The following is a 25,132-nucleotide window of genomic DNA, read 5'->3' on the forward strand; positions in this document are numbered from 1 at the left end:
ATGATCCGCTCACTTATGTCTTGTCCACAGCGAAACTAAATGCAACTGGGTGTCGGTGGGTTGCGGAATTGGCGGATTTCCACCTCCCCATCGGATACCGACCAGGGAAAGAAAACATTGACGCTGACTGCCTCTCAAGGCTGCCCGTGGATATTGACACTCTGATGAAACATTGTACTGAGGAAATGTCATCTTGTTCAGTTCAAGCAGTTGTACAGTCAGTTGAGGACCCAAGTTCTCACGCAGTATGGTTCATGGCACTGTCTGCGCAATGTAAAGAAATTAGCACTTCACAGTATTCACCACTCTCACTGGAAAAGATTTGTGAAACCCAGAGGGAAGATAAAAATATCGGCCAAGTGCTCAAGTGTTGTCAATTAAATAAGAAACCGGAAAACAAACAGTTGAAACAATTCAGTACAGAGAGTAAAAGACTGTTACGTGAATGGGAAAAACTCACTTTGGATGAAAACGGGATCTTGCATCGAAAGACAACCAGACGGACACAACTTGTTTTGCCTGAAAAGTATAAGGCAATCATTATGAAGGGTCTGCATGATGATATGGGACATCAAGGAGTTGAGCGGACCACTTCATTGGTAAGAGAACGTTTCTTTTGGTCGTATATGCAGCATGATATCGAGCACTATGTGTCTCGAAGCTGCACATGTCTAAAACAAAAGAAACCGAGCAGAGAGACTAGGGCGCCTTTAACTAATATTGTTACAACCCAGCCTTTTGAGTTAGTGTCTCTTGATTTCCTGCATGTTGACAAGTCTTCAGGCGGGTATGAGTACATATTGGTTGTGATTAATCATTTCTCAAGATTTGCCCAAGCTTATGCAACAACATCTAAGTCAGCAAAGACTGTAGCTGATAGACTCTTTAATGATTATGCATTAAGGTTTGGATTCCCCCAACGTATTCACCATGACCAAGGTGGTGAATTTGAAAATCAGCTCATGTCACAACTGAAAAAAAACTTCTGGAGTTTTGGGCTCACGTACAACACCATACCATCCTGAGGGTAATGGACAAGTTGAACGTTTTAACCTTATACTTATACAAATGCTGAGGATTCTGACAGAGAAGGAGAAATCCAATTGGACAGATTCTCTGAACAGATTGGTCTTTGCATACAATTGCACAAAATGTGAAGTCACTGGTTTTTCTCCCTTTTATCTGCTCTTTGGAAGGACCCCAAGATTGCCCATTGATGTACGTTTCCGCCTGACACCAGAAACGGGTACAACAGATCACAGGGAATACATGCAAAAATGGCGAGAAGGGATGCAACAAGCTTATGACATAATAAGGAGTAATGCAAGAAAATCTGCTGAAAGAGGAAAAAGGAACCATGATCGTAAAGTAAAGAGCTCGGAATTGGAACCTGGAGACCGTGTCCTGGTCAGGAACTTGACCCCAAGAGGCGGGACCGGCAAGCTTCGCAGCCATTGGGAAGACACCATCCACAAGGTTGTGCGCCGAGTAAATAAAGATGCTCCAATATACGAGCTGGTACCTGAACAAGGAAAGGGGAGATGTAGCAGGATACTACACCGCAATCTTCTACTTCCCTGTGACCACCTACCTCTGGAGGTTCCCCAGAAAGTTGCCAGACCACAGAGGACAAGAACAAGAGAGACAAGTAACAGTGAACACAACGGTCAACAAAAAGATGGCAGTGATGAGGATTCAGAGGATGAATGGTTTTACGTCCCATGCCCTGAGCCACCACAGGATACAATCACTGCTGAGGAGGACCACATTGATCTGTCAGAAAGCTCTGAACCAATAGCAACACATGACAGACGAGGAGATGGACAAGAGAGAGTGTTGCAACTGGAGGAGGATCAGGTCATGACTGACCTACAAATCAGAGTTAGAGCACCTGAACAACATGACAGTTGTGAAAACGGCACTTTACTGCCATCCATGTCACCTCCACCATGTGAGAGCCACGATGTGAATGAGCAAGAACAAGACAGGCCTAGAAGAGAGCGGTGACCACCAAAGCGATTTACTTATGATGAACTTGGTTATCCAGCTTGTTACAGTCTGGAACTTCCAGCAGGGTCCACATACGGGCCTGATCCTGTGCACTATCATGGACCCTTTCAACCAAGATCTACGTGGCCAGATCCAGTACAGATGTCCACATACCATCCTGTGTTTCTGTACTGAGGACCACAGAAGTTTTATTGACTTGACATGCACGCATTCATGGACTGTTCTCCAAATGGAATATACCCATGAACACCCATAACTTCATGACTGTTTTGCAGTTGATTGCTGACTCACCCTTTATTGACCGTAGAATCAGCTGAGGTTCAGCTTCTACACGCCTATAGACTCTGGTTTGGCCAAGTGTCGGTGTACAGACTGAGTATATTTGGACTTTCTGCCCTTCATGTTTGTTATCTAAATACTTTAACTGAATGTTGGGAACGACATTTCTGTTGAAGGGGAGTGTGTAAGGGTTAATAGAGAAAGAAAATGTGAGCAAAATCATATTTTTGTATAATCATTTAGCAAAATTCATCTATCTTTGATGCTTTTAGCATATGTGATCTGGAGATCTGTGATCGATTATTTTGGTCTTGTAACTCAAAAGACACTGAATGATGCAGTAAAAAAACATGCATCCGTTAAAAACATTTAAAAAGCATTTTGTTTAATGTTACGTTTCTAGCATGGTTGTATCCAGCACTTGGAGTGTGATGCCTTTTCAGATTTTATGTTTTAGGCGTTTATTTGTTGATCTTGTCTCGATTGGTCGAGCCTGGGTTGAAACAGGGGAAGCGCAGTACTTCTGCTCGTCCATAACGGCATTGGAAACGACAGAAGTAACACCGTGTCCATGTCGGTTTTTTCATTATTCCCTTTTACAGGGGTGTAACATATATGTATTAAATAACCGTGAGACGAGAAAACAGATTTTGATAGAAATTCTAATCTTACTCAGATCAGAGAAGTTGCTTAGATTTACAGAAGGTAGCTGCTTACCAACTGAGCTCACATCTCGTTGAACTCGCCATGATTCACAGTTCGCCATGAAGCACAAGAAGGTGGCTAGCTCATGTGCTCTTATGACAGTGTAATGAAAATAAAAACGCTGGAATTTTTTTTATACATCTCCAGTATGCCACATCATCACATCATTACATCATAAACGTTTGTAAATAGGGAGACATCCATGGCTCCAGCCTTATCAAAATAGTACACTATGTTCTTAGGTCAAGACCATTGCTCTCATTCCATTCCCACATCTCTTCCATGGCATAATAAAGATGACTTTTTATCTGGACATAGGAACTATCCTAATTAGATAAACTACTTGAGAAAACATTAGTTCTCGCACACAATAGGCAGGTAACTATTACAATGGGGGTAGAGGTTTGACAGGACCCAAATGCAGACAAAAGCTTGAGGTGGTTATTTGAATGCTTTAATGATAAAAGTTTAACAGAAGCAAAAATCGAAAAATACTGACTCTATGTGCTCTTCTTCGTCTGATGTCTCCATGATTCTGGTTAAGTTTTACAGTTTACAGGTTAGATGAGGACAGCTGCAGCTGTTTATATTTTATATGGTAATATAATGTTTGGATTGGATAGCTGTTGGAGCTGTTGGAGCTTAATGGTTTTCGACTATTCATTTTCGATAGCGTTTTTTTTTTTGTATATTTATATATATATATATACATATATATATATATATATATATATATATATATATATATATATATATGTTAATGTAAATGTTTTTAAATGTTTTTATAATTATAATTTTTATTTTTTCTGACACTTTTTATGTTTTGTACGGTGACCTTGAGTGTCCAGAAAGGCGCCTTTTTAAATAAAATGTATATTATTATTATTATTATATATATATATATATATATATATATATATATATATATATATATATATATATATATATATATATATATATATATATATATATATACATATATACATATATATATATATCCTCTCCGGTCACTTTTTGACGCATAAAAAAAAAAAAAAAAAGAAAACCTGTCTTTTAATCGTGTTTTTAAACATCTCTTTGCATATAAGATATTATCTGAACGAGGAAAGTTCCTTTAAGCTATTTTAGTATAATTCTAACTTTCACATCTCGCTTATTTCACGCCAGTTCTTAAATTAAATTGAAAAACACATTTAAATGTGTGAGTGCGCATGCTCCGCATTGGACTATAAAAAAACCCAGCTTTGATCAAACGTCCAGAGGACCAACAGAACATCATCATGGTATCGCAGAGGTGCATCGATGAAACTACCTACTTCAATCAGGAAACACGCACGTGTATTCCATGTGAAAGAAAAGCTGGTAAGATTCTATTCTATTCTATTCTATTCTATTCTATTCTATTCTATTCTATTCTATTCTATTCTATTCTATTCTATTATACTCTGGTTTTGTGTTTTGTTAAGGGTTTGAAGTTTACCCTAATTGTGGACGGAGCGATGATGGTGGGGTACACTCTGACACTTTTAGAGAATGCCCATCCAACACTTTCAATGACGGGACCTTTGATAAATGCCGGACATGTTCCCCATGTCCAATTGGTCTATTTGAACTGAAACCCTGCAATTCAACATCTGACACCGTTTGCCAGGAAGAAAGGTGAGAAAAATGCAACGATCAGCTCTTATAAACTCATTCTGCTTGAAGTGTTTGGTTTGACCCCCAAGTAAATATTGATAAATATATTGTTTTTCCTCTCCTCACTCATTACTGAAGCAGATCGACAGCAGCCACCCTCTCTGTAAGTCAGATCGTGCAAAAGCAACTTGACTTACTTTATCTCAACATCTCAATTTAGGTTTTTTTTTTGTTCTTTTGCTTCTTCCTCAGGATCCTGCAACCACCTTTGCACCATCCTCCAGCACCGCAGCTGCGGTAATTTTTCCGATCGTTATTTGCATCTAAGAACAAACATTATTTTTGGTGACGTGTGAAATGAGTCCGTCAGTAGACAGTAACTAGGAAATAAACCCACATATTGCTAGAAAAAAAAAATTCCCCCGGGCGCTGTGGTTCCTGCGGTAGTTTAGTTTAAACTCTTTCTAAACTTGTTTCCATGTAATATGTGTTATCTTCATGCATATTTCTGTTATAATAGATAACATCAACTATTGGCGACCTTTGGACTAAATCAGACTGAAGGCAGCAGCGCTGTTTTCACTATTTACTCTGACAGCTCCTTTCAAAACGATAAAAGAAAGCTAAAATCCCTAGGGGTTGGGGCAGGGGCGTAGCCAGAACATTTTTATTCGATGGGGGGGGGGGGGGGGGGGATTTTATTAAAATATTTATTATTTATGAGTTAACCAAAGACTCCTAGATGACTTGCATTTTCTCATTAATTTATATATATATATAAATTATATTATATATATATATATATATATATATATATATATATATATATATATATATATATATATATATATATATATATATATATATATATATATATATATATATATATATATATATATATAAAGTATACAGACAGTCATCAATGCACACATTCAGCGACACAAAGGAGCTCTTTTAAGCTGGGCACCGTTTCATTCACAACACCTGTCCCATCAACCAGCAATCAGAGTCAGGAATACTTTAATAATCCCAGGGCAAAATTATTTTTGTTACATTTTGTTACTTCACAGGGTTACTTTCATTACACTACTCCACTGAGTGACTATAAGACCAGTTTGATAACACAATTGCATAGAATATATATAATTAGGGGGTCCCCGCTCCTTCTCGCCATCAGTTTGGGGGTCCTTGGCCTTGAAAGGTTGAAGACCCCTGCTCTTGAAAAATTATTTATATCTGGTAGATAACCCAGCAAAGAGGGGCATCCTCAGAGAAAGTTCAAGCTTAGGTCTATGGGGGACCAGGGCTGTGTTAAACTGCATTTCTTATTGTTTTCATACAATAAAAAAAAATACCTTTTGAAAAAACAGAAATACAATTTGTAAAACCTTTTTGCGAGTTCACATTTCAAATTGAAATTTTAAAGAGAAGTTTTAAATAGTATTTTTTTAATCCATTATTAAATATTGCAATAAAAAATGTATCTTCTATTACCGTATGGGGTTCCATTTGCGTCAAACATAAGTAGCTGTAATATGTATAAATGTTTTTGGTTTATGTTGTTTCTATGTGTAGATGTCTATATTGCAGACATAGATGTTGGTCTTGTAGATTTTGCACATGTTCAATTTGCATACGCGTATATCTCTTGCAGCTTTTGTGGGTGTTACTCACTGTCATCTGGATATAATTAGCCTCCTCCTCCTTTCAGTTGTTTTACAATGCTGTTGGTTAAAGGAATAGTACACCCAAAACATGATTAGCCTTCATTTTCTACTCACCCCCATGCTGAACAAAACTCTGGAGTACTTTTTTGATATCTCAAATGCATCTGGAGATCTGGGAGGCTTCTTGCTGTCTGCTGACATTCAAATAATGGAGGTCTATGGCGCCCGAGACAGAAAGGTCCACAAAAGTCCACAAAAACTTCTCAATATTCCTCCATACTGCTCGTCCAATGTAATCCAAGTGTCCTGAGTGGGTAGCATCCAGAATTTACTCAAAACGAAGTCATTTAGAACGTTTTAGAGCCTAAACAGTAGCGTACAGGATTTCCTAATAGCGCCCCCATGCGCGCTCACGATTCTACGGAAGCCGGCAGACCAAACCAGCGCATTCAGCTCGGCAAAGAACTCATGCTCTTCCTCAACACTGAAGTCCTCAGACATTTTTCTTTCGTTGTTTCTTTCTTTGCACAGGTAAACAGCACATTTCTTCTTCTACGCTTGCATTATCGGCAGACCAGACGCTGAATGCGCACTTTCTTCCGGTTTGGTCTGCCGGCTTCCGTAGAATCGTGAGCGCGCATGGGGGCGCTATTAGGAAATCCTATACACTACTGTTTATGCTCTAAAAACATTCTAAATGACTTCGTTTCGAGTAAATTCTGGATGCTACCCACTCAGGACACTTGGATTACATTGGACGAGCAGTATGGAGGAATATTGACACGTTTTTGTGGACTTTTATGGACCTTTCTGTCTCGGGCGCCATGGACCTCCATTATTTGAATGTCAGCAGACAGCAAGAAGCCTCCCAGATCTCCAGATGCATTTGAGATATCAAAAAAGTACTCCAGAGTGTTGTTCAGCATGGAGGTGAGTAGAAAATGAAGGCTAATCATGTTTTGGGTGTACTATTCCTTTAATGACATCGCTCTCTGTTGTTGGTCCACGCTGTTGGTATTTAATGTTGGTCTGTGCTCTTGTTATCCATTTCCTCATCGTTAAAAACTGTTGTAGTAGGCATTGTCTCAATTAAGTGCTCATTAGACATTATAAAAACCTCGGTCTACATCAATATCAATGGTTTCAAATTATTTAGATTTCGATAAACGTTGCATTTATTTCAGGCATTAATAAGCGTGGCAAAGAAGGAAGAAGGGAGCCTGGTGCAAGTAGCATCCGAATAATAGTGAGGCCTAGGTTTTAGACATTTTACAGTCTTAAACCTTTCAAATAACAATGATGGATCCCACCTATACTGTGCAAATGTGTGTGCGCTCACATTGGTAGTACTCAAAGGGCTTAACTTTACATAGTGTCTGGAGCACCAATATTTCTTTGTTGTTCTTTTTCATAATATTCACTCGGTGTCTCGCTATGGGATGCAGCCTCCTGCAGCCCTGATAGAAGCATCTATCTCAATCTGCCAATCCTGATTGGCCGGTGGAAGTGCCCGTCATACGCCACGCCCCGTAGCTCCGACTACTAAAGCGTGTGCGGATCACGGCACTCCAATTCAAAACCTCTTCTCACCTGAGAGCTTATCTCACGTCGGAGCCTTCGCTAGCTTAACTGACCTTGCTAGTTTCCGTCGCCGGACGCTAGCACTGTGCTCTGGCTTCTGCCCTGTCCGCTCACTCCAGACCGGACCGGTATCCTTTTGTCTCTCTTCACGGCGGAATCCCTCTTGGCTCCCCTCCACGGACGCTCGAGTCGGACGAGCATTTAGCACACCAGCTACTTCCTCGACCCCGCCACGCTAGCACGCCAGCTAGCTACGGTTCCTTTCCCTACCAGCACTCCAGCTCGTCGGGAAATGGCGGCCGTCCAAAACCCCCACGCCAGGGGAGACTACCGTCTTTGTGGCTGCGGGAATAAAATTTCAGGGAAGGACACCCACCCGGTGTGCAGTACCTGTCTGGGAGTCGACCACGCCAGGTTGGCCCTAGAAATTCCCGGCTCCTGTGGACACTGCAAAGTGTTCACGGTTAAGAGCCTCAGACGCAGGCTAGCCCGCCAGGTTAGCGTCTCGGACTGTGACCCATTCCTCCCCACCGCCGCACAAGGTGCAGCCGCGGAGGAGGACGTGGACACAGCTGGGGAAGCTCCGGAGACTGACTACGACTGGGGTGCCCAGTGCGAGCAGCTCCATGCCCCCCCGTTTCCCGAGGAAGACGTGCTGGAAGTCAGCCCCTATGGAGGAGGATGACGACACCTCGTTCCTCATATCAGAGGACGAGGAAGAGGATGACACCTTCATGGCCCCAGCACAGCCTGAGAGGCCTAAACCGCCGTGCCCTTCCGCCAAGGAAGACAGGGGAGCGAGCTCACCAGCTCCCTCCCTCCATGTGGACCTGCTCGACGTGTGCAAACGCGCGGCAGAGAAGCTGGAGATTCCCTGGCCGGTCGCAATAGCGGAGCCCACCCGGTCCCGCTACGAAGGCAAACGGCTTCCCCTGGCACGAAATGCGGTGAAGCAGCTTCTCCCTGTCTTCCCCGAGTTGCTGACGGAGCTCTCCAAAATATGGACTAGCTGCCCATACAGCAACAGGAGCCCTATTTCGGGCGCAGCATCCCTCGACTGCGAGGCGATGGACGCCCACGGCCTCCTCTCTATGCCTCCGGTGGAAGTCCCGGTAGCTGCGCACCTCTGCCCAGGCAGCGTGAGCCAGCTGTCTGCAGCTTCCCCCAGACGCCCGACGCTGCCAGCGAAGCCCGAACGGTTTCAGTCTGCGCTGACCGAAAAGGCATACAAAGCAGCAGCCCTCTCGGCCAGAGCCCTCAGCGCCCTCTCCATCCTCACTGTCTACCAAGCGGAGTTGTTTGGCGCGTCTGCTGAGGAGCAAGACCCGGATGCGTGGGAGGAGATGGCGGTCATCGCTGACCTGTCTCTCCGTATCCAACGGGTCGCGGTCCAGGCCACAGGGAAGGTGATGGCAACCCTCGTCGTCCAGGAGCGAGCGCGATGGCTCAGTCTCGCTAACCTGACCGACAGGGAGCGGGATGACATCCTGGATATGCCGATCGTCCCTGAAGTCATCTTCGGCTCTGCATTGGCCACAATGCAGCAAAGATGTGAGGCAAAGAAAAAGGACAACGAGGCCCTCAAACTTTGTCTCCCTCGGAAAGCCCCTGCGCCTTCACCTCCGGTGCAACGCAAAACCTTTGCGCATGCAGCCTCCCAGCCGCCGCGTTTTAAGGTACCAAGACGGCCACCACCGCCAGGTCCGCCCCCTCCGATGAGGAAGGAGCGCAGAGCCGGCTGGCAGGGGAAACCTGCCTCCACGACCGCTACGCCGCCGCCGCCCACAGCCGCCGCGAGCTCGGTCCCACAGGCGAGGAAGAAAAAGAGGGCGGCCTGACAGCCGCCAGTTCCTCAGCTGGTGCAGCCTGCTGTTCCCCGTTGCGCAGGCCCACCGTTTTGGCTTGTTTGTGCGCACCCCACGCCACCGTTGCCCATCCCAGAGCCGGTCCGCGAGGAGAAGGACATCACCCCGGAGGTCTGCGCGGTTGCGCCCCGAGCGGAATGTCCACAAGCACAGTCACACACCCTTGTTCAAAGAAAAAATGGTGTCAAAATAAAAATAATAAATCTGTCACAGCCAGGCCACGAGCCGAGGGTGCAGATAATAAAAAAAGCCAAAACAGACGATGCTCTCTCCATAAGCAGGGTGGCCGCTCAGCCCCCTGCAGCTCTGCTCCCGGGACGGGCACCGCCGTCCCCGCGGAGCAGAGCAGAGCGCCCCACCGTGCCTCCGGTGATGCCCGAGAATCATTTCTCGGTTCCACCACAGGGGGGCGCGGGGCAGGAGCCGCAATATGTTCCCCCGCTTTCTCTCAGATGGGAAAGCTGGAGAGCAGCACCAGCTCCACCGTGGGTGTTGCGCACAATTTCCCGGGGATACAGGCTTCAATTCGCCACTGTCCCTCCCCGCTTCTCCGGTGTAATACACTCACATGCACAGGGAGAATCAGCTCGAGTTTTACAGGAGGAAATTCTCTCTCTGATAGACAAACGAGCAGTTTCTGTCGTATCTCCCGAACAGAGTCTGTCAGGGTTTTATTCCAGATACTTCCTCGTCCCCAAACGGGGGGGGAGAAGAATCCGCCCTATTCTGGACTTAAGAGCCCTGAACAAATTCCTGCGGAAATACAAGTTCAGGATGCTGACACATGCAGCACTGTTGCGTCTAGTAAGACCGAACGACTGATTTTCGTCCGTGGATCTGAAAGACGCGTATTTCCACATTCCCATTTATCCCCCTCACAGACAATATCTCCGATTTGCCTTTCAAGGGGTGTGTTACGAATACCGTGTTCTACCATTCGGTCTGTCTCTCAGTCCGAGGGTTTTCATACGGTGAACAGAGGCCGCGGTAGCCCCGCTCAGACGCCGGGGGATACATCTGGCCACGTATTTAGACGACTGGCTCCTGTTAGCGCAGTCAGAACAGGAAGCCAGGGTTCACACACACATTGTCACAAAACACCTGATGGATTTGGGTTTTGTAATAAATATGGAAAAAAGCCACCTATCTCCAACGCAGGAGATATGCTTTCTGGGATTATCCCTGCGCTCTGTTCCGTTCACAGCCCGCCTGTCAGAGGAAAGAGTGACGGCTTTCAGAGCGTGCCTTGCACAATTCCGTCTGCACAGGTCTGTCCAGTTCAGACTGTGCCTTCGGTTGCTGGGTCTGATGGCCTCAGCCATCCTCGTGATTCGCCTCGGCCGCCTTCACATGCGGGACTTTCAGCGCTGGGTCGCTTCGCTCCGAATGGACCCCGTGCGTCATGGCGCACGGCGGATAACGGTCACAGCTGACTGTATAACAGCTCTGCGCTGTTGGCGAGCCCCGTCCTTCCTGACCCAAGGGGTGCCTATGGGCACCGTCTCGTCCAGGAAAGTGGTAACCACGGATGCCAGCCTATCAGGCTGGGGCGGCATTCACGAGGGCAGGTCTGTGAGGGGTCGCTGGAGCCAGGCCCTCCAGCGCCTTCACATAAACTTTCTCGAACTTTCGGCGGTGTTTCTTTCTCTGAGACACTTCCTCCCATTCCTCTCGGGTCACCATGTCCTGGTGAGGACGGACAACACGACAACAGTGGCGTATATCAACCGCCAAGGGGGCCTGCGCTCCCGCATGTTGCACAAACTGGCGCGCGACCTGATTCTCTGGAGCAGTGCCCACTTTCTCTCCCTGAGAGCGACGCACGTCCCGGGAGACTTGAACACGGGTGCGGACCTGCTGTCCAGAGGCGCGCCAGTGTACGGGGAATGGACGCTGCACCCACAGGTCGTGGAGCAGATATGGGCGCGCTACGGGCGCGCTCAGATAGATCTGTTCGCGTCCAGGGAAAACGCTCGATGCGAGCTGTTCTTCTCTCTGAGCACTCTGAATGCCCCTCTGGGCGTAGACGCACTAGCGCACGCCTGGCCGCACGAGCTGCTATACGCGTTTCCACCGCTGGCCCTGATACCCCCCACTCTCGCCAGAGTGAGGGCATTCAATCACAGACTGATCCTAATAGCTCCGCACTGGCCAGCGCAACACTGGCTGGCGGAGATATTCCAGTTGCTGTGCGCCCAGCCTTGGGAGCTGCCGCTGCGCAGGGACCTGCTCTCGCAGGGTGCGGGGACAGTGTTCCACCCACACCCGGAGCGACTGCAGCTGTGGGCCTGGCCCGTGAGTGGCTTAATTTAACCACTGCCGGGCTCCCTCAGAGTGTAATGAATACTATCCAAAACGCCAGGGCTCCCTCCACTAGGAACCTATATGGCTCCAAGTGGGGACTGTTTGAGCGGTGGTGTCTTGAACGGGACTACGTTCCTTTTCAGTGTTCTGTACCAGCGATTCTGTCGTTTTTACAGGAACTGATTGATAAAGGAAAAGCTTTTTCCATGGTTAAGGTTTATCTGGCAGCTATAGCAGCATGCCATATAGGATTTGGAGACAAAACGGCGAGCCAACACCCTTTGGTTTGTCGGTTTATGAAGGGCGCCCGCAGGCTCCTCCCCGTCTCCAGACCTTTGCTGCCTCCGTGGGATTTGTCGGTGGTTCTGGAGGGGCTTAAGGGACCCCCATTTGAACCGTTGTTGGGGTCCAGTCTTAAACATCTTTCTCTCAAGACAGTGCTGTTACTGGCCCTGGCCTCTGCGAAACGAGTCAGCGACATTCATGCGCTCTCTGTGAACCCCGCATGTACCCGGTTCGACCCGGAATACACGCGTATGGTTCTGAAGCCCAACCCGGCCTTTGTTCCTAAAGTGGTTGGTTCTTGTTCACCGATCGAGCTAGCGGCGTTCGCCGCTTCCCCAGGTTAACGTCGAGCGCACACGCTGTGCCCTGTTCGAGCCGTGCGCTCTTATATGGACAGGACGCAGAGCTTCAGGATGAGTGATCAGCTCTTTGTCTCCTGGGCGGAGCCCCGTAAGGGGCAGCCGATCACAAAGCAACGCCTCGCCCACTGGGTGGTGGAGGCTATAGCTTTGGCGTATGGAAGCAGGGGTCTGCAGCCCCCGGCGGGTCTGCGTGCACACTCTACCCGCGGGATGGCTGCGTCCTGGGCTTTATTTCGGGGAGTGTCCGTTCAGGACATTTGTTCAGCGGCGAATTGGTCTTCGCCTCTGACTTTTGTCCGGTTCTACATGCTTGACGTGTCTGGACCGTGCGTGGCCAGTGCGGTCCTAGAGTCATAACTGACCTTGTGTACCTTCCCCATCGGCCGGTTCTTGTTCGATAAGCTGTCTGGCAATACGGGAGCTACCATATCCCATAGCGAGACACCGAGTGAATATTATGAAAAAGAACGTTTGGTTATCTAACATAACCCCAGTTCTTAGAATAATATGAGCGAGGTGTCTCGCCAGACGACCCTTCTTGCAGGGCGGCGAGAAGAGGTTTGCTTGTTGAATTGGAGTGCCGTGATCCGCACACGCTTTAGTAGTCGGAGCTACGGGGCGTGGCGTATGACGGGCACTTCCACCGGCCAATCAGGATTGGCAGATTGAGATAGATGCTTCTATCAGGGCTGCAGGAGGCTGCATCCCATAGCGAGACACCTCGCTCATATTATTCTAAGAACTGGGGTTATGTTAGATAACCAAACGTTTTCTTTACATTTCCAGATTATTTGAATATGATATAAAACAACAAAAAAAGTGTAGTGTCTCATTAGACACCACAATTTATTTACATGTGTAGAAAACATGCACAGGAACATTAAAAACTTGAATAAATGTATTACCCTTCTACAAAAAACAAAACAAAAACAAAAAAGAGAAACAAGTAATAAATCGACATTTTTGCTCGAGAGATACATTTGAACTAAACAGTTTCTGGTCTGTTTAGTGATGTTTTTTTTCATTTATTTTCTTATTTCAGACTCAGAAATACTCGACACATAGTTTACCAGAAGGAGGCAGCGTGCCGAATGCAGCTCTCTGTGAGTTACACAGACCTAAGTCTCAAAATCTAAATTTTTGTTGCCCAACATTTTCCTTACATTCTTTCTGTTCTTTTTTTAAAGGGGCCGTACCAATAACAATTATTGTTTTCATCATGCTGGCTGCTGCAATCTGCGCTTTGAAAATGAAGAAAAAAAGAGGTTTGTGTAAAAGCATGCTTAAGTTTCATGCAGTTTGATTCTTTTTACAGCCATTATCCAACCTTTGGTGTAGTACTGCGTTGATATGTGTCCACTAATCTCAGGTAAATTGGTTGAGATCACTTAAACTAATGCTAACTCTAGAAACAGGATACTGTCAGCCTTATAATGGCAAAGTTTGTTGTTGTTCTAATTTTGATATGTGTCTGGGATCATTGTTATGTTGGAGCACTCAATTGTGCTTGTGTTTCAGTGATGTCACCCAAACTGTTAACCTCAGCTAAAAGAGCTCTGTGTAGGATGGTAAATGATCGTGTTTTACGTGACTGAACATTTCAGCTTCAAAGCGTGGGAAACTATGTGCCTGGTAAAAGGAAGATGGTGATTTTCGGCAGAAACCATAATCTTTTAACTGCGATCAATGAATTTGCATTCGGCCTATTAATTCCAACCTTACGCAAATCTGGACTTTTATGAGCCAGCCAGATATTGTAACTATTAAACCCCATTGTTTCAACTGCTGTGGTTCATAGTTTTACAAATTGACTTACAAATCGGCACCAATTTGCACCATCCATCCATCCATCCATCCATCCATCCATCCATCCATCCATCCATCCATCCATCCATCCATCCATCCATCCATCCATCCATCCATCCATCCATCCATCCATCCATCCATCCATCCATCCATCCATCCATCCATGTATGTCACAGTTCTATGATTTTTTTATATGGTTCTCTTTGCAGCTACGATTCATTTCCCATATAACACTTAAAAGAGCCACACTGATTACGCTGGTGTAGAAGATCAGTGTGTTTGCAAGTAAACTTTTACACTTTTGCTGAAAGCTATTGTCGTTTAAAAAAAATATTATGTTAGGACTGTAAATATACAGTCATATGTTTATATTACTATTTTCTATAGTAATATAAACTGCACTTTAAAATATGAAATTATCTAGAGCTGTTTTAAACAAAATTACAAAATCAATCTGTCTAAGTCTTCTAGAATTGTGGTGCATACCTTTGCAGCACATTGGATTAGCTCTACTGGCTTGATTCTGATGTTCTTTATTTCCTGTTTGTGGATCAGATGTTCTAATTTTCCAGAGTTTCTGCTGTCTGATGTTGGATGCTTTGCCTCTGGAATGATTTTTGCTGGTTTCTTTTTCTTCTCTCAAATCTGAAATAATTATTCAACTTCTTCTATAAGAACCAGCTGAGCTGGAAAGGAGGGGCCATGGGATGATTAAAGGCTTTTAAACCTAAGAGTACTATAACAGGCCTTAAGCACGGTGGTAGCAGGATAATGCTGATGGGTTTTTTTTGTTGCTAGTGGTACTGTTGTATTAAAGAAAGGAAATTAAACAATTTATTTATCATTAGGATTAGTGTTCAACTTTACCTAATTTAAACAGTTTGATTGTTGAAACCTGTGATAGAAATTAGGACTTTTGTGAGCCACATCACCAGCCAGTCTCTACAAGGTAGTAATCCCAACAAAAAAACATAGAAAATGGGCTTAGAGTGGTTGAAGCAGGGTGACATTAAGCTTTCTGAAAGGATTGTCAAATTTTTTGGATCCATTAACATCCTACTCTCATAATTCTGGCTGGATATTTCATCCATAATTGTGAGGGAAATAGCATATTTTCAAATTTGAAAATCTACAAACTTCAGTGCTAGGACAAGCAATTTAACCAGGTTGCTTTTACTAGAATACAGTTCATAGATTTAAAATGTGAAAATCTGCTATTTTTCCCAAAAATATGGATGAAATATCCAACAACAATTATGATAAAAGGTTGCTCATATGCTGTACCACTTGTCTGCTCTAAAAAAAAAGAAAGATTTAAACTCAATTTAAAGCCTGAAAATAATGCAACAGGCACAACCACGATGAGGGGATGTAAACTTCTGCTCAGAGATGAGATTTGTTTAATCAGTTGTTAGAAAAATAACCATGTTTCTCACTGTTTTCTACAGGTCTGTGCAAAAGTGTGTTTTATCGTCGAAGGATGTCGTATAAAAATGAAGGATTTTCCCCGATCTCCTCATCTGGTACCAACACAGAGGCACTGGAAGACATTCTGAGTGAGTGAAATGCTGTTAAAAGCTGTAAAGAATCCAATATAAAAGAAAATAAGTAATAAATTATGCCTTTTTTTTTAGATTCTCAAATCCTATCAGCACCTTTACATGCAGTTCTGGATGATCTTGATGTTTTGGAGGAGTTGGTGATTCTGTTGGATCCAGACACTCAAGGTATAAAGAGCACAAAGCACCTGGCGTCCCACTGCTCCTTTCCTTCCACCTGGATCACTTATACATACTCCATGAAGGACAGCAAAAGCCCCCTGAAAGCTGTGCTTGAGGCAGTCACCAGCAAGCAGCCCGACTGGACTGTGGGCCACCTGGCCAACCTGCTCAGACAAATGGGCCGCAATGATGCTATCACCGTTCTTGCAAAACTCAGACCTGGTTCAAATGTTGGATATATTTGAAACTTTTTCTCCCACATCTAAGTTTGATTTTTTAAATCCAAACTGGATATGATGTTTCTATCGGTCCTTTGCCCATTGCCTGGAAACTTCACTAAAGTAGTTTCTAGTTCAATCTGAAAAACAATTAGGATACATTTATTGATACAATTACTTTTGACTTTGGCGCTCAGACCTCAGCAGGAAACATAGCGCTTAATTTTGATAGATATTCATGAACAGGAGCAAAGGCCTGAAGCTGGTGGTGGAGTGGACATGGATGAAGTTGGTCAGTCTGTAGACTGCTGGTTAGTGAGACGGTCTGCTGAGCTTTATGGGGAGATCCAGGGGACTGCGTGAGCTGATACTAAAGCTTCACTCAGGGACCTGGAAGATGGAAGTCCAGTTGGATAACACAGGTTAGAAGAACCTGTGAGCAAGCATGAAGCGACAGTGGAGGAAAAACTCCCCGTTGGGGAGAAACCTCTGGCAGAACCAGGCTCAACATGGCGGTCTTCTGTCAGACCAGTTGAGATGAGACAGGGAACGCAGTAATAGTCCAGGAGGACTGACACTGATGCTTTAGCTATGAAGGTGGAGGAGGGGCTGGGTTGAAACGGTGTCATCTGAAGGAAGTCACCGCGCATCCGCCACCTGCACACAGGAGCGAAGGAGTGTGGATCGGAGGCCTATTAAGATGAACTGTGGATTCCGATTGACTTTTGTGGAGGTGTGGTTCAAAGCTGATTGGCTATGTCGCAGGTGGATGTAGAAGGGCAATGAGTTTCTTCAGTTAAATTTCCGCCTAGGCTCCATAAGAACTGACTCCAGTCACTCCAGCAATGAAAAGTTCTTTTTTCAGATGCAGCACCAGACTATATACTAAGGAAGGTAGCTGGGTCTTTTCTACCAGCATCTACAAGGCTGATGTTAGCTTTAAGATTCCACATGATCCTATGCTGACAAGAATTATTTCCGTACCAAGGAAATTCATTGGAAACCTTGGAAAATCCTTTTTTTATTCAAGCTCATAAAGAAAATCACACCTATATTTAAAAAAAGGATAAAAATATGCAAAGTAAGCAGGATGGTTATGGAAGTAAAACAAAAATATGAATCACCTTTTGAGGAATTGGTGCTGAGCGAAGTGCTTTAAGGAAAGTTTGCAAATGTCAGCCAGCCATGATTTTTTTTTTCCTTCTATCATGTTTAATTTAGTAGAAACTACAACATCAACTACTTTAGATGGGTCTGACATGAAGGAAAGAAAAAAAAAAAGCAACTTGCCCCTCCAGTCAAGTATGGAGCATGGATCATGAAGACATGTCACCAGATTCTAGCTAATAAATGCATTTTTTTTTGTTCTTCACTCAGTTACTCAGATCTGTACCTGAATCTTATTTTTTAATAATAAAAATGATTAAAATGATATTTTAGGGCTTTTTTTTGAAGATCTTTATCAAATTGCCAAACCTTTCTGGAAGGTTACTGACTTTTTTTTTGCCTTTTGTTTTTGTGGTTTTCTTTACTGCCTGCAGTCATACATAATAAAGTGACACATTTTAAAACATGAGGTATATAATTTTGTAACGTTTGCAATGTCATCGTGTCTGTGAAAATAAACAAAACATGTTCAAACATCTTAACATCTTTATTAAGCAAGTAACATTATAAATAAAAAAAGTGCATAGAAAATTAAACAGGTTTAGAAATGTATATACAAGTATTTACAAACTCAGGGTTTATTTTTACATGGTAACAAAGACGTAAATTTAAAGAGCACATTTTCTCATTTCTATGTCTTTTACACTCTAAAATAACCGTATTTTTTAGATTTCTCATATATATTTATATTTATATATAGGTATGTATATATATAACATACAGCTTTAACAGATCCTGGGAGAGATGGTCATAACTTTTGCTTTTAAATAGGGCTTCCACAGCCTTCTTTCCATGCACACAGAATTAAAGAAAAACACACTAATATATATATATATATTATATATATATATATATATATACGTACAAACACACACACACGTACATACAAGAATATTAAAAACAAGCTTTTTACTAATTTTTTTATCAAAGTCTCTTTTTGCATCAGTAATCCCAAACATCTGTTTAATCAGCTGAGGTAGAAATCCTTGCAAGTTAGGACCGACTCTGCCCTGCTAACCTGGGCTCTATCCCAGCACAAGTCATGCAAATGAGAAAATGGGTTAAAACATGATGTCGATTTGCTCTATTGAGTCTTTAAAACGGAAAGGAGATGGATGAAAGCAAAATATACAGTGGGTATTAGTAGGCGAAAAGTGCTCACTTTTAACTCCTGTGGCTGATTCTTTGCTAGACAGTCTTCTACAATAAAAAAATATCAATAAAAAGACTTCTTTAAAAAAAAAAAATTATAACAGTCATAAAAGGCTTAAATGTATGACAACGGCCTGAAATGGAAATTCAAGTAAACAACCAAAAACGAAGGACATCACCTGTAAACAAAAGAAAGATGCAAAAGAGGGGAAATGCTGTACATTAGACCACCACCGCATTATAAACAGCAAAACCTTTTACCGTTAAAAACACAAATCCAAACATGAATAAATACGATTAACAAGCCGAACTGCGGGATTTCAATCTACCCTCGTCATCAACAGCGCTGAACATCAACTTACAACGTTTTGCTTTTTCTCCAAAAGGTGCACAACGCCCCTCTCAGCTCTGCGCCGAACACAAGCGCTCAGTAGCAACGCTTTAAGCCCCATTACTCTCCCTGACTTCTAGTCTTTAGCAGGTCTCCGAAACATGAAGGTAATGCTCTGGTGGTTATGTTTATTGGTGTGAAACTGCTGACCCGCCAAGTTTTATTGCATTAGGAAGAAGTAAAAAATTAGCATCAGGCTAGAAAACAAAAAATGTACTTAAAAAAAAATCTCTCCCCTATACAAATCTTCACTTTTGGCTTTGGGTAGTGTTTGCTACATATGCAGAGCACATACAATGTCTAACAAGACACGCTTCTGTTTTTATAACTATGACACTACAGTACCACCACGTTACAACATCCAATTTAGAATTGGGAGCAGATAAAAAAACAAAAACAAAAAAAAACAGCAGAGGCCTGATGCTAAATTGGAGAATCTTGGCACACCAGTGATTTTAGAAGAAATGCTTGAGTGCATAAGTTTATCATCAGGGAGGATTATATACAGCTAAACGATTCCTGATTCTCAATACGTTTTAGTCCAACTAAAAGAAAAAAAAAAGCTTTAAAAGCTTTAGCACCATGGTTGTTAAGTTATAAACAAAATTTACATCTAAGAAAAATAAAGAGAGCTGTTGATTGTAAGCAAATTCAAACACAAAAAATACAGGATTGGGTGAATGTATGGCTCAAAAACAGACATCACCACTGCACAGATGGAGCTATAACCAACCCGCCACCAAAGTAAAACTAAAATGGAGTATTTCTGAACAAATCACTACAGAAGGACGAATCCTGCCTCCACCCAAAAATAATAAACTCTACAAGGAACCAAACTTTAGCTTCAGCAATGCTTCAAACACATAAGGCTCAGTGAATGTTGGCATCCTCCATTTAAAGTAGAGGAAGTCCTCTCTTGTCTGCTTCAATGCCGAGTTATAAATATTCAAAACCACATCCTTGCTTACTGTTGATGGAGCTGAATGTGTCAACAAAAAAAACAAGAAAAAAAAAAACAAGTAAAACTACGCAGAGGAAATTTGAAACAGGAAACTTTCCAAATAGTCAAATTTCCCTCATTTTCTGACCAGCTGCGCATTTCCGGTCAGTCTCATAGTGGTTATCTCCATGCGAGGCTGTGGAGGTAATCTCTCGTCATCTTCGTATTAAGGCTTACTAGTTACCCAGGATCTACCACAGAGTCATCAGTTGAGGAAGCGGCGGCATCGCCGGGCCCCGCAGTTGCAGTTGAGCTTGTTGCTGGCATCTTCGATGGGGAACTTGTAGTCGTAGGTGAGTTCCTCGCCCCGGTAGATTTTTCTTAGTGCGAAGATGACAATATGTTTTCGGCCTTCCACGTTGATCACACGCGAGTAACAGTTTGGTTCGCAGGAGTGGTTGATGAACCTGGCTGCGTTGCCATGCATGGTGGCGTCCACCACGTCGAAGTCGTCGATGCGGAACATGTAGCAGCCGATACCCTGAGAGCAAGGATATAATCGGCACATTAGGCTGCACGTATGGACTGTACAGACTGACAGCGCTCAGAGTCAGCTTACCTTGCCGTCATAGTACTTTTCTCTTTTGTCTGTGAGTACTGAGCGGATGACGATGCCAGCATACTCAATGACCATCTCCCCAGCTTCAATGTTCCTTTTGCAGAAGAGGCCGCGCCCATGAATCGCTGACCTACATTGACATAGTCGACCAGACCAGAGAAAAATAAAAAAATATGATAATCAGATTGCATTCTGCAGGAAAATGAATCTGTTTGTTGGATAAACCGTCATTCTGGTACATAATATCAATAACTTGATGTCCTTCTGCTGAAGATTTTTCCACAACCCAGAAAATTATGACAACATGACCTCAAGCCAAAAATAAAAAAAGTTATTCTGAGAAGGCTGACTAAACTGCATGACTGCATGAAATATGACATTACATTCCATTTCAAAGCTTCTCATTTCCTGAGTCTAGTTTCTAGAGCCGTTAAGCAATGCACCCATCATCAATCAGATTAGCTACTCAGTAAAATCTCCTGTTTGAGGAATGTTATATATATAAGGGATGGGGCGATTTATGAAAACCGTCAGAATCGTTCGGTTCGACTGTCTCGGTTCGGTTCGCGTGTGTTTCGTTCGGTTCATGCGCTGCTCCTTTTTCTCATAGAGGAAGCGATTACACTCCAGAGCAGAAGGTGGCGGTACTGCGACCAAAGCCAACCGCCAGTAGTAAACAAGAAGAAGAAGAAGCGAAGCAGCTTAGCCTGTAGCAGGGAAAAAAAATCAGTTGTTGTGGAGAATTGTGTCGGACTGGCGAGTGGGAAAGAACTGGAGTTGGAAGACGCGCCAGCAGAACTTTATAGGTCTGCTGTATGGGAGCGCTTTGCATTTAGAGTGACCTACGATGACGGCGGAAAGAAAGTTGTGGATAAAAGTGCAACAGTGTGCAAGCATTGTGCAACACATTTTGTTTATGCTAACAGCAACATGTCATGCTAACCCCGAAATCCCTCATACTCCGTCAGCAACCCCCGCTCCGCCCCGCTGCGCTCCAGACCGGCTGCTCAAAGCAAAGCCTACAGCCCCCATTGTGGCTCCGTCCGCTCCCCTCTGAGTTCCTTGGAGATGGCAGAGAGCATGTACAGTAACCTGACAACAGCCAGATGCATGCATTTCCGTATGCAAACATACGGAAATGATCCAGGGTTTTAAAATAAAATAATTTTAAAGATTTAAAATAATTACAATCCATTATTTTTGGGGGGATTTTTTCATTAATTTCATAATTTTTTATGGAATTTCAGTGTAACAATCAACATGTATCGAATCGAACCGAAAACCGTGACCAGAAACCGTGAATCGAACCGAACCGTGGATTTTGTGAACCGTACCACCCCTAATATATATATATATATCTCCACATCAAAAAGTACTTTAGTCTGGATGAAAAGCAGACTGTAATTATTGTTATGCGTTTTAATTAAAGTGCAAGACAACTACAGGAGTCTTGCATGAAGCACTTCTGTTATGAATATGTATGCTTTTATTTCAACTTTAAAAAGATCTCGTAGATCTGTAGATCTCGAGACTCTTATTTTAAAATCTGTTGACAGTTTTGAAGATTACATCCTTCAAACTGACGCAGATCTAATGCTTTATGGTGGCAGGGTTGCTAAGAAACAAACAGGAACAGTCAGAATTTCTATAAATTACCCATTTTATAGCTTTGCTAAATCCACAGAGGCGTATTCTTTCTGCATGTGGGCTGGATAGAGACCAGTCTGTTTGGAAGTCGCCTCAAAACATTTTTTTTTGTTTGGATCAGAGTTGATTTAAACCAGAAGCAAGGGTCTGAATAAGCATGGAAACCGCCTGGTCGACTGAAAGCAGATGAAATGTGGCAGGTTTGAATATAGGATAGCCAGGGGTAGGAATAGTTTTTATATTAAATGTAAAATGAATAGTGTTGTTAATCACTTTCTTCTCAACTTTAATGCGACGTGTCTTTGATACATCTACATTTGGGATTTTATTTAAATAATTGCATTCAGTATTATTTCTACAAAGTATAGTGAATGTCTGCTTCATAGACACGATGAACTAAAAACAACAACAAGTAAGAACAACAAAGCAAAAAAAAAAAAAAAAAGTCTTTGCTGTACAAGACATCTACTGGAACGATCAGCAAATTTTACTGGTTTAATGCAGTCCTGATAGCCCCCATATTCTACTTACAAAGGATTACCTAACTGATAGCAAACATTAAACCCAACATTGTCATTATTATCTGATTTAAATGGAGGAACTACCAATAATCTGACCTTTGAATTCAGTTGTGAGCATCTGAATACAGTTGTTTTTATTATTTTTTATAGAAAAGGATCTGGTTTCGTTAAAAACAAGTTGGCAGGTGTTACCTCAAATCAGTCTAACCTTAAATTAGCAGTGTGTTTCCTCTATCCTGGAGAGCACCTTTTATTGCAAACAGCATAGCTTACAATACTATATCCTTCATGTAAATACAGGTGGTGTTTACAGAAACGTAGCTGACCTGTAGACTCCAACTGCCTCCTTGGAGGTCCGTTCCAGGTGTCTGAAACGCATGGCCATCGGCAGCTCCAAGCTGGTAGCCCGTCTGAGGGAGAGAGCAAAACAGATGAAATAACTCCATATGTTTACATCTCTGCTCTGTCCGCCTTGCTTTTATAAAACGTGGAAGCAATCAGCCAGAAATTAAACTGAGCCAATTTTCTCTTGATTATTTTCGATTGTGAGGTTTAGACCAAAAAGGAGTCTGGAAATTGGGTTCAGCGTTGGAGAGAAATGTTTTTTTTTTTTATAACACAATGGTGGCTTTATATAAAAGGAAAGTTCCCAATTATTTATCTTGTTATTGAGTCATGTTGTGCATAGTGAACAGTATCACTTTGACATCAGCAAAATCAATAATAACACTGAACCCTTTGAACATTATACATTTCAAGACCCAAATCAAACATGTAAAATAAATAAATAAAATAAAATAAACTGTCCTCATTCTGTCCTCATTCTTGAGAGTCAGCCAGAATCAAAACATAGTTTTACAGCTAAACATTTCCTTTTGGGTTCTAGGAAATGCAAGCATCAAATGATCGTTAAAAGGAGAAATATTTGAAAAACAAATTTCATTTCTGCAGGTATAAAATTTCCTTGAAGGAAAAATAAAAGGGAAAATTTAACAGTAAGGCCTGACCGTGTGGACTTCAGAAGAACATCATCTTCCTCATCATCATATGGACCGATGTCAGGAAGCTGTCTGTGCTGAGAGGCCAGAAAGTTGAACATGTCGAAAGTGGACTTCCTGTAAAAACATGGAGGAATAAAAAAATAAAATAAAAAGTCACCTTTGTTAACATGGTGAGCCTGTTAGGAAAACAACTGTTCGTCACATGCAGGTCTTTCTGCAGAAAATTACAACATAGTTTGAAAGAACAGGCTGTTTCACTTTAATAGATGAGTAATGCTGCTCAGATGAATCAGAAATCATGATTTCAATGTGACTTATTTCAAATAGAAATGTCTTTCCCATACTGTTAGAAACACTTAATTTTTTCTTTTTAAGCCACTTTATGCCTAAAGGAGAAATGACTTGCTTTGATAGTTTTGAGTTGAAGGTTACCAAAGAACGTTGATCGAATTATAGATTGGACGGTTCATACCTAACATAAAGCTCAGAGCGGGCACAGCCGGTAGGATTCACAGGCAAGTCCTCTTCTTGGCTAAACTGTTTGAAGAAACGGAAAGAATGACGCTGACAGCGGTGAGCCCCCTCAAGCTGCTCCAGCAAAAACACCACCGCATCGTGGATCAGTCCCACCATACGAGGGCCAGTGATCTTCTGAAAAGCCAGAGGCCTGAGCCTTGTGATCGCTCTGGCTTCCTGCACACCATCAATTACTGCTTTCCAGGCCACTAATAGGGAAGGAAAAAAAGACCATTAGAGTATGATAAAAAACAAACAAAAAACAACCCCAAACATATAATATATAGAGGAATAGACAGAGCTTTGTAGTCCTCTATGCTTAAGAGGTTTAGAAAACCTAAAGCCTCCATACCAAGTTATTCATTTGTTTTAAATGGAGCAGCATGAAAAACAGCCGTTTCTCTTCTACATGAGCATAACATGAAGCTGTTTAGCTGATGCAGACGGCTATAACTGGGAACATCTGCTCTGCTCAGACACTGTAGTGAAGTTTTATTACAAGAACAACATTTACTGTGATTTAGAACAAGACAAATAAAGAATTTCATGGAAAAGCCCCCCATGACCAAAGCATATAAACAATATCGTGTGAGTAATGTTATTGGACTGATTCTCTAGTAAACACTCTAGGAGTCCTCATTAGAACCAAGTGATGGAAAGGGTTATCTGATGTTCTTCCAAGAGGACAGTAACTCAAAACATATTAAAACAAAATAAAAGTCTACTGTTAAAAAAAG

General features: G+C 42.9%; 2 protein-coding genes across 2 annotated transcripts in view; one reads left to right on the forward strand and one right to left on the reverse strand.

Annotated features, from left to right (window-relative positions):
* The first annotated feature begins 4,201 nt into the window (after positions 1 to 4,201).
* Positions 4,202 to 16,699, forward strand: igflr1 (IGF-like family receptor 1). Its single transcript, XM_038273537.1, is given in 8 exon segments — positions 4,202 to 4,356; positions 4,461 to 4,653; positions 4,771 to 4,852; positions 4,855 to 4,929; positions 13,739 to 13,799; positions 13,884 to 13,961; positions 15,951 to 16,058; positions 16,137 to 16,699. Coding segments are annotated over 8 exon segments (1,011 nt in total). The 5' UTR covers positions 4,202 to 4,274; the 3' UTR covers positions 16,469 to 16,699.
* Positions 16,700 to 18,076: 1,377 nt separating this feature from the next.
* The window catches only part of kmt2bb (lysine (K)-specific methyltransferase 2Bb), a 41,472-nt gene continuing 34,416 nt past the window's right edge, over positions 18,077 to 25,132 (reverse strand). Inside the window, exons 32-36 of the mRNA XM_038273539.1 lie at positions 24,352 to 24,604; positions 23,886 to 23,993; positions 23,205 to 23,288; positions 20,711 to 20,840; positions 18,077 to 20,632 (exon numbers count right to left, since the gene is read on the reverse strand). Of these exons, the coding sequence (XP_038129467.1) occupies positions 20,357 to 20,632; positions 20,711 to 20,840; positions 23,205 to 23,288; positions 23,886 to 23,993; positions 24,352 to 24,604 (851 nt within the window). The 3' untranslated portion in view covers positions 18,077 to 20,356. The remainder of the gene's footprint in view (positions 20,633 to 20,710; positions 20,841 to 23,204; positions 23,289 to 23,885; positions 23,994 to 24,351; positions 24,605 to 25,132) is intronic.

Source organism: Cyprinodon tularosa, unplaced genomic scaffold (genome assembly GCF_016077235.1).
Source record: "Cyprinodon tularosa strain WSP-4 unplaced genomic scaffold, ASM1607723v1 ctg876, whole genome shotgun sequence".
NCBI classification, from domain to species: Eukaryota; Metazoa; Chordata; class Actinopteri; order Cyprinodontiformes; family Cyprinodontidae; genus Cyprinodon; species Cyprinodon tularosa.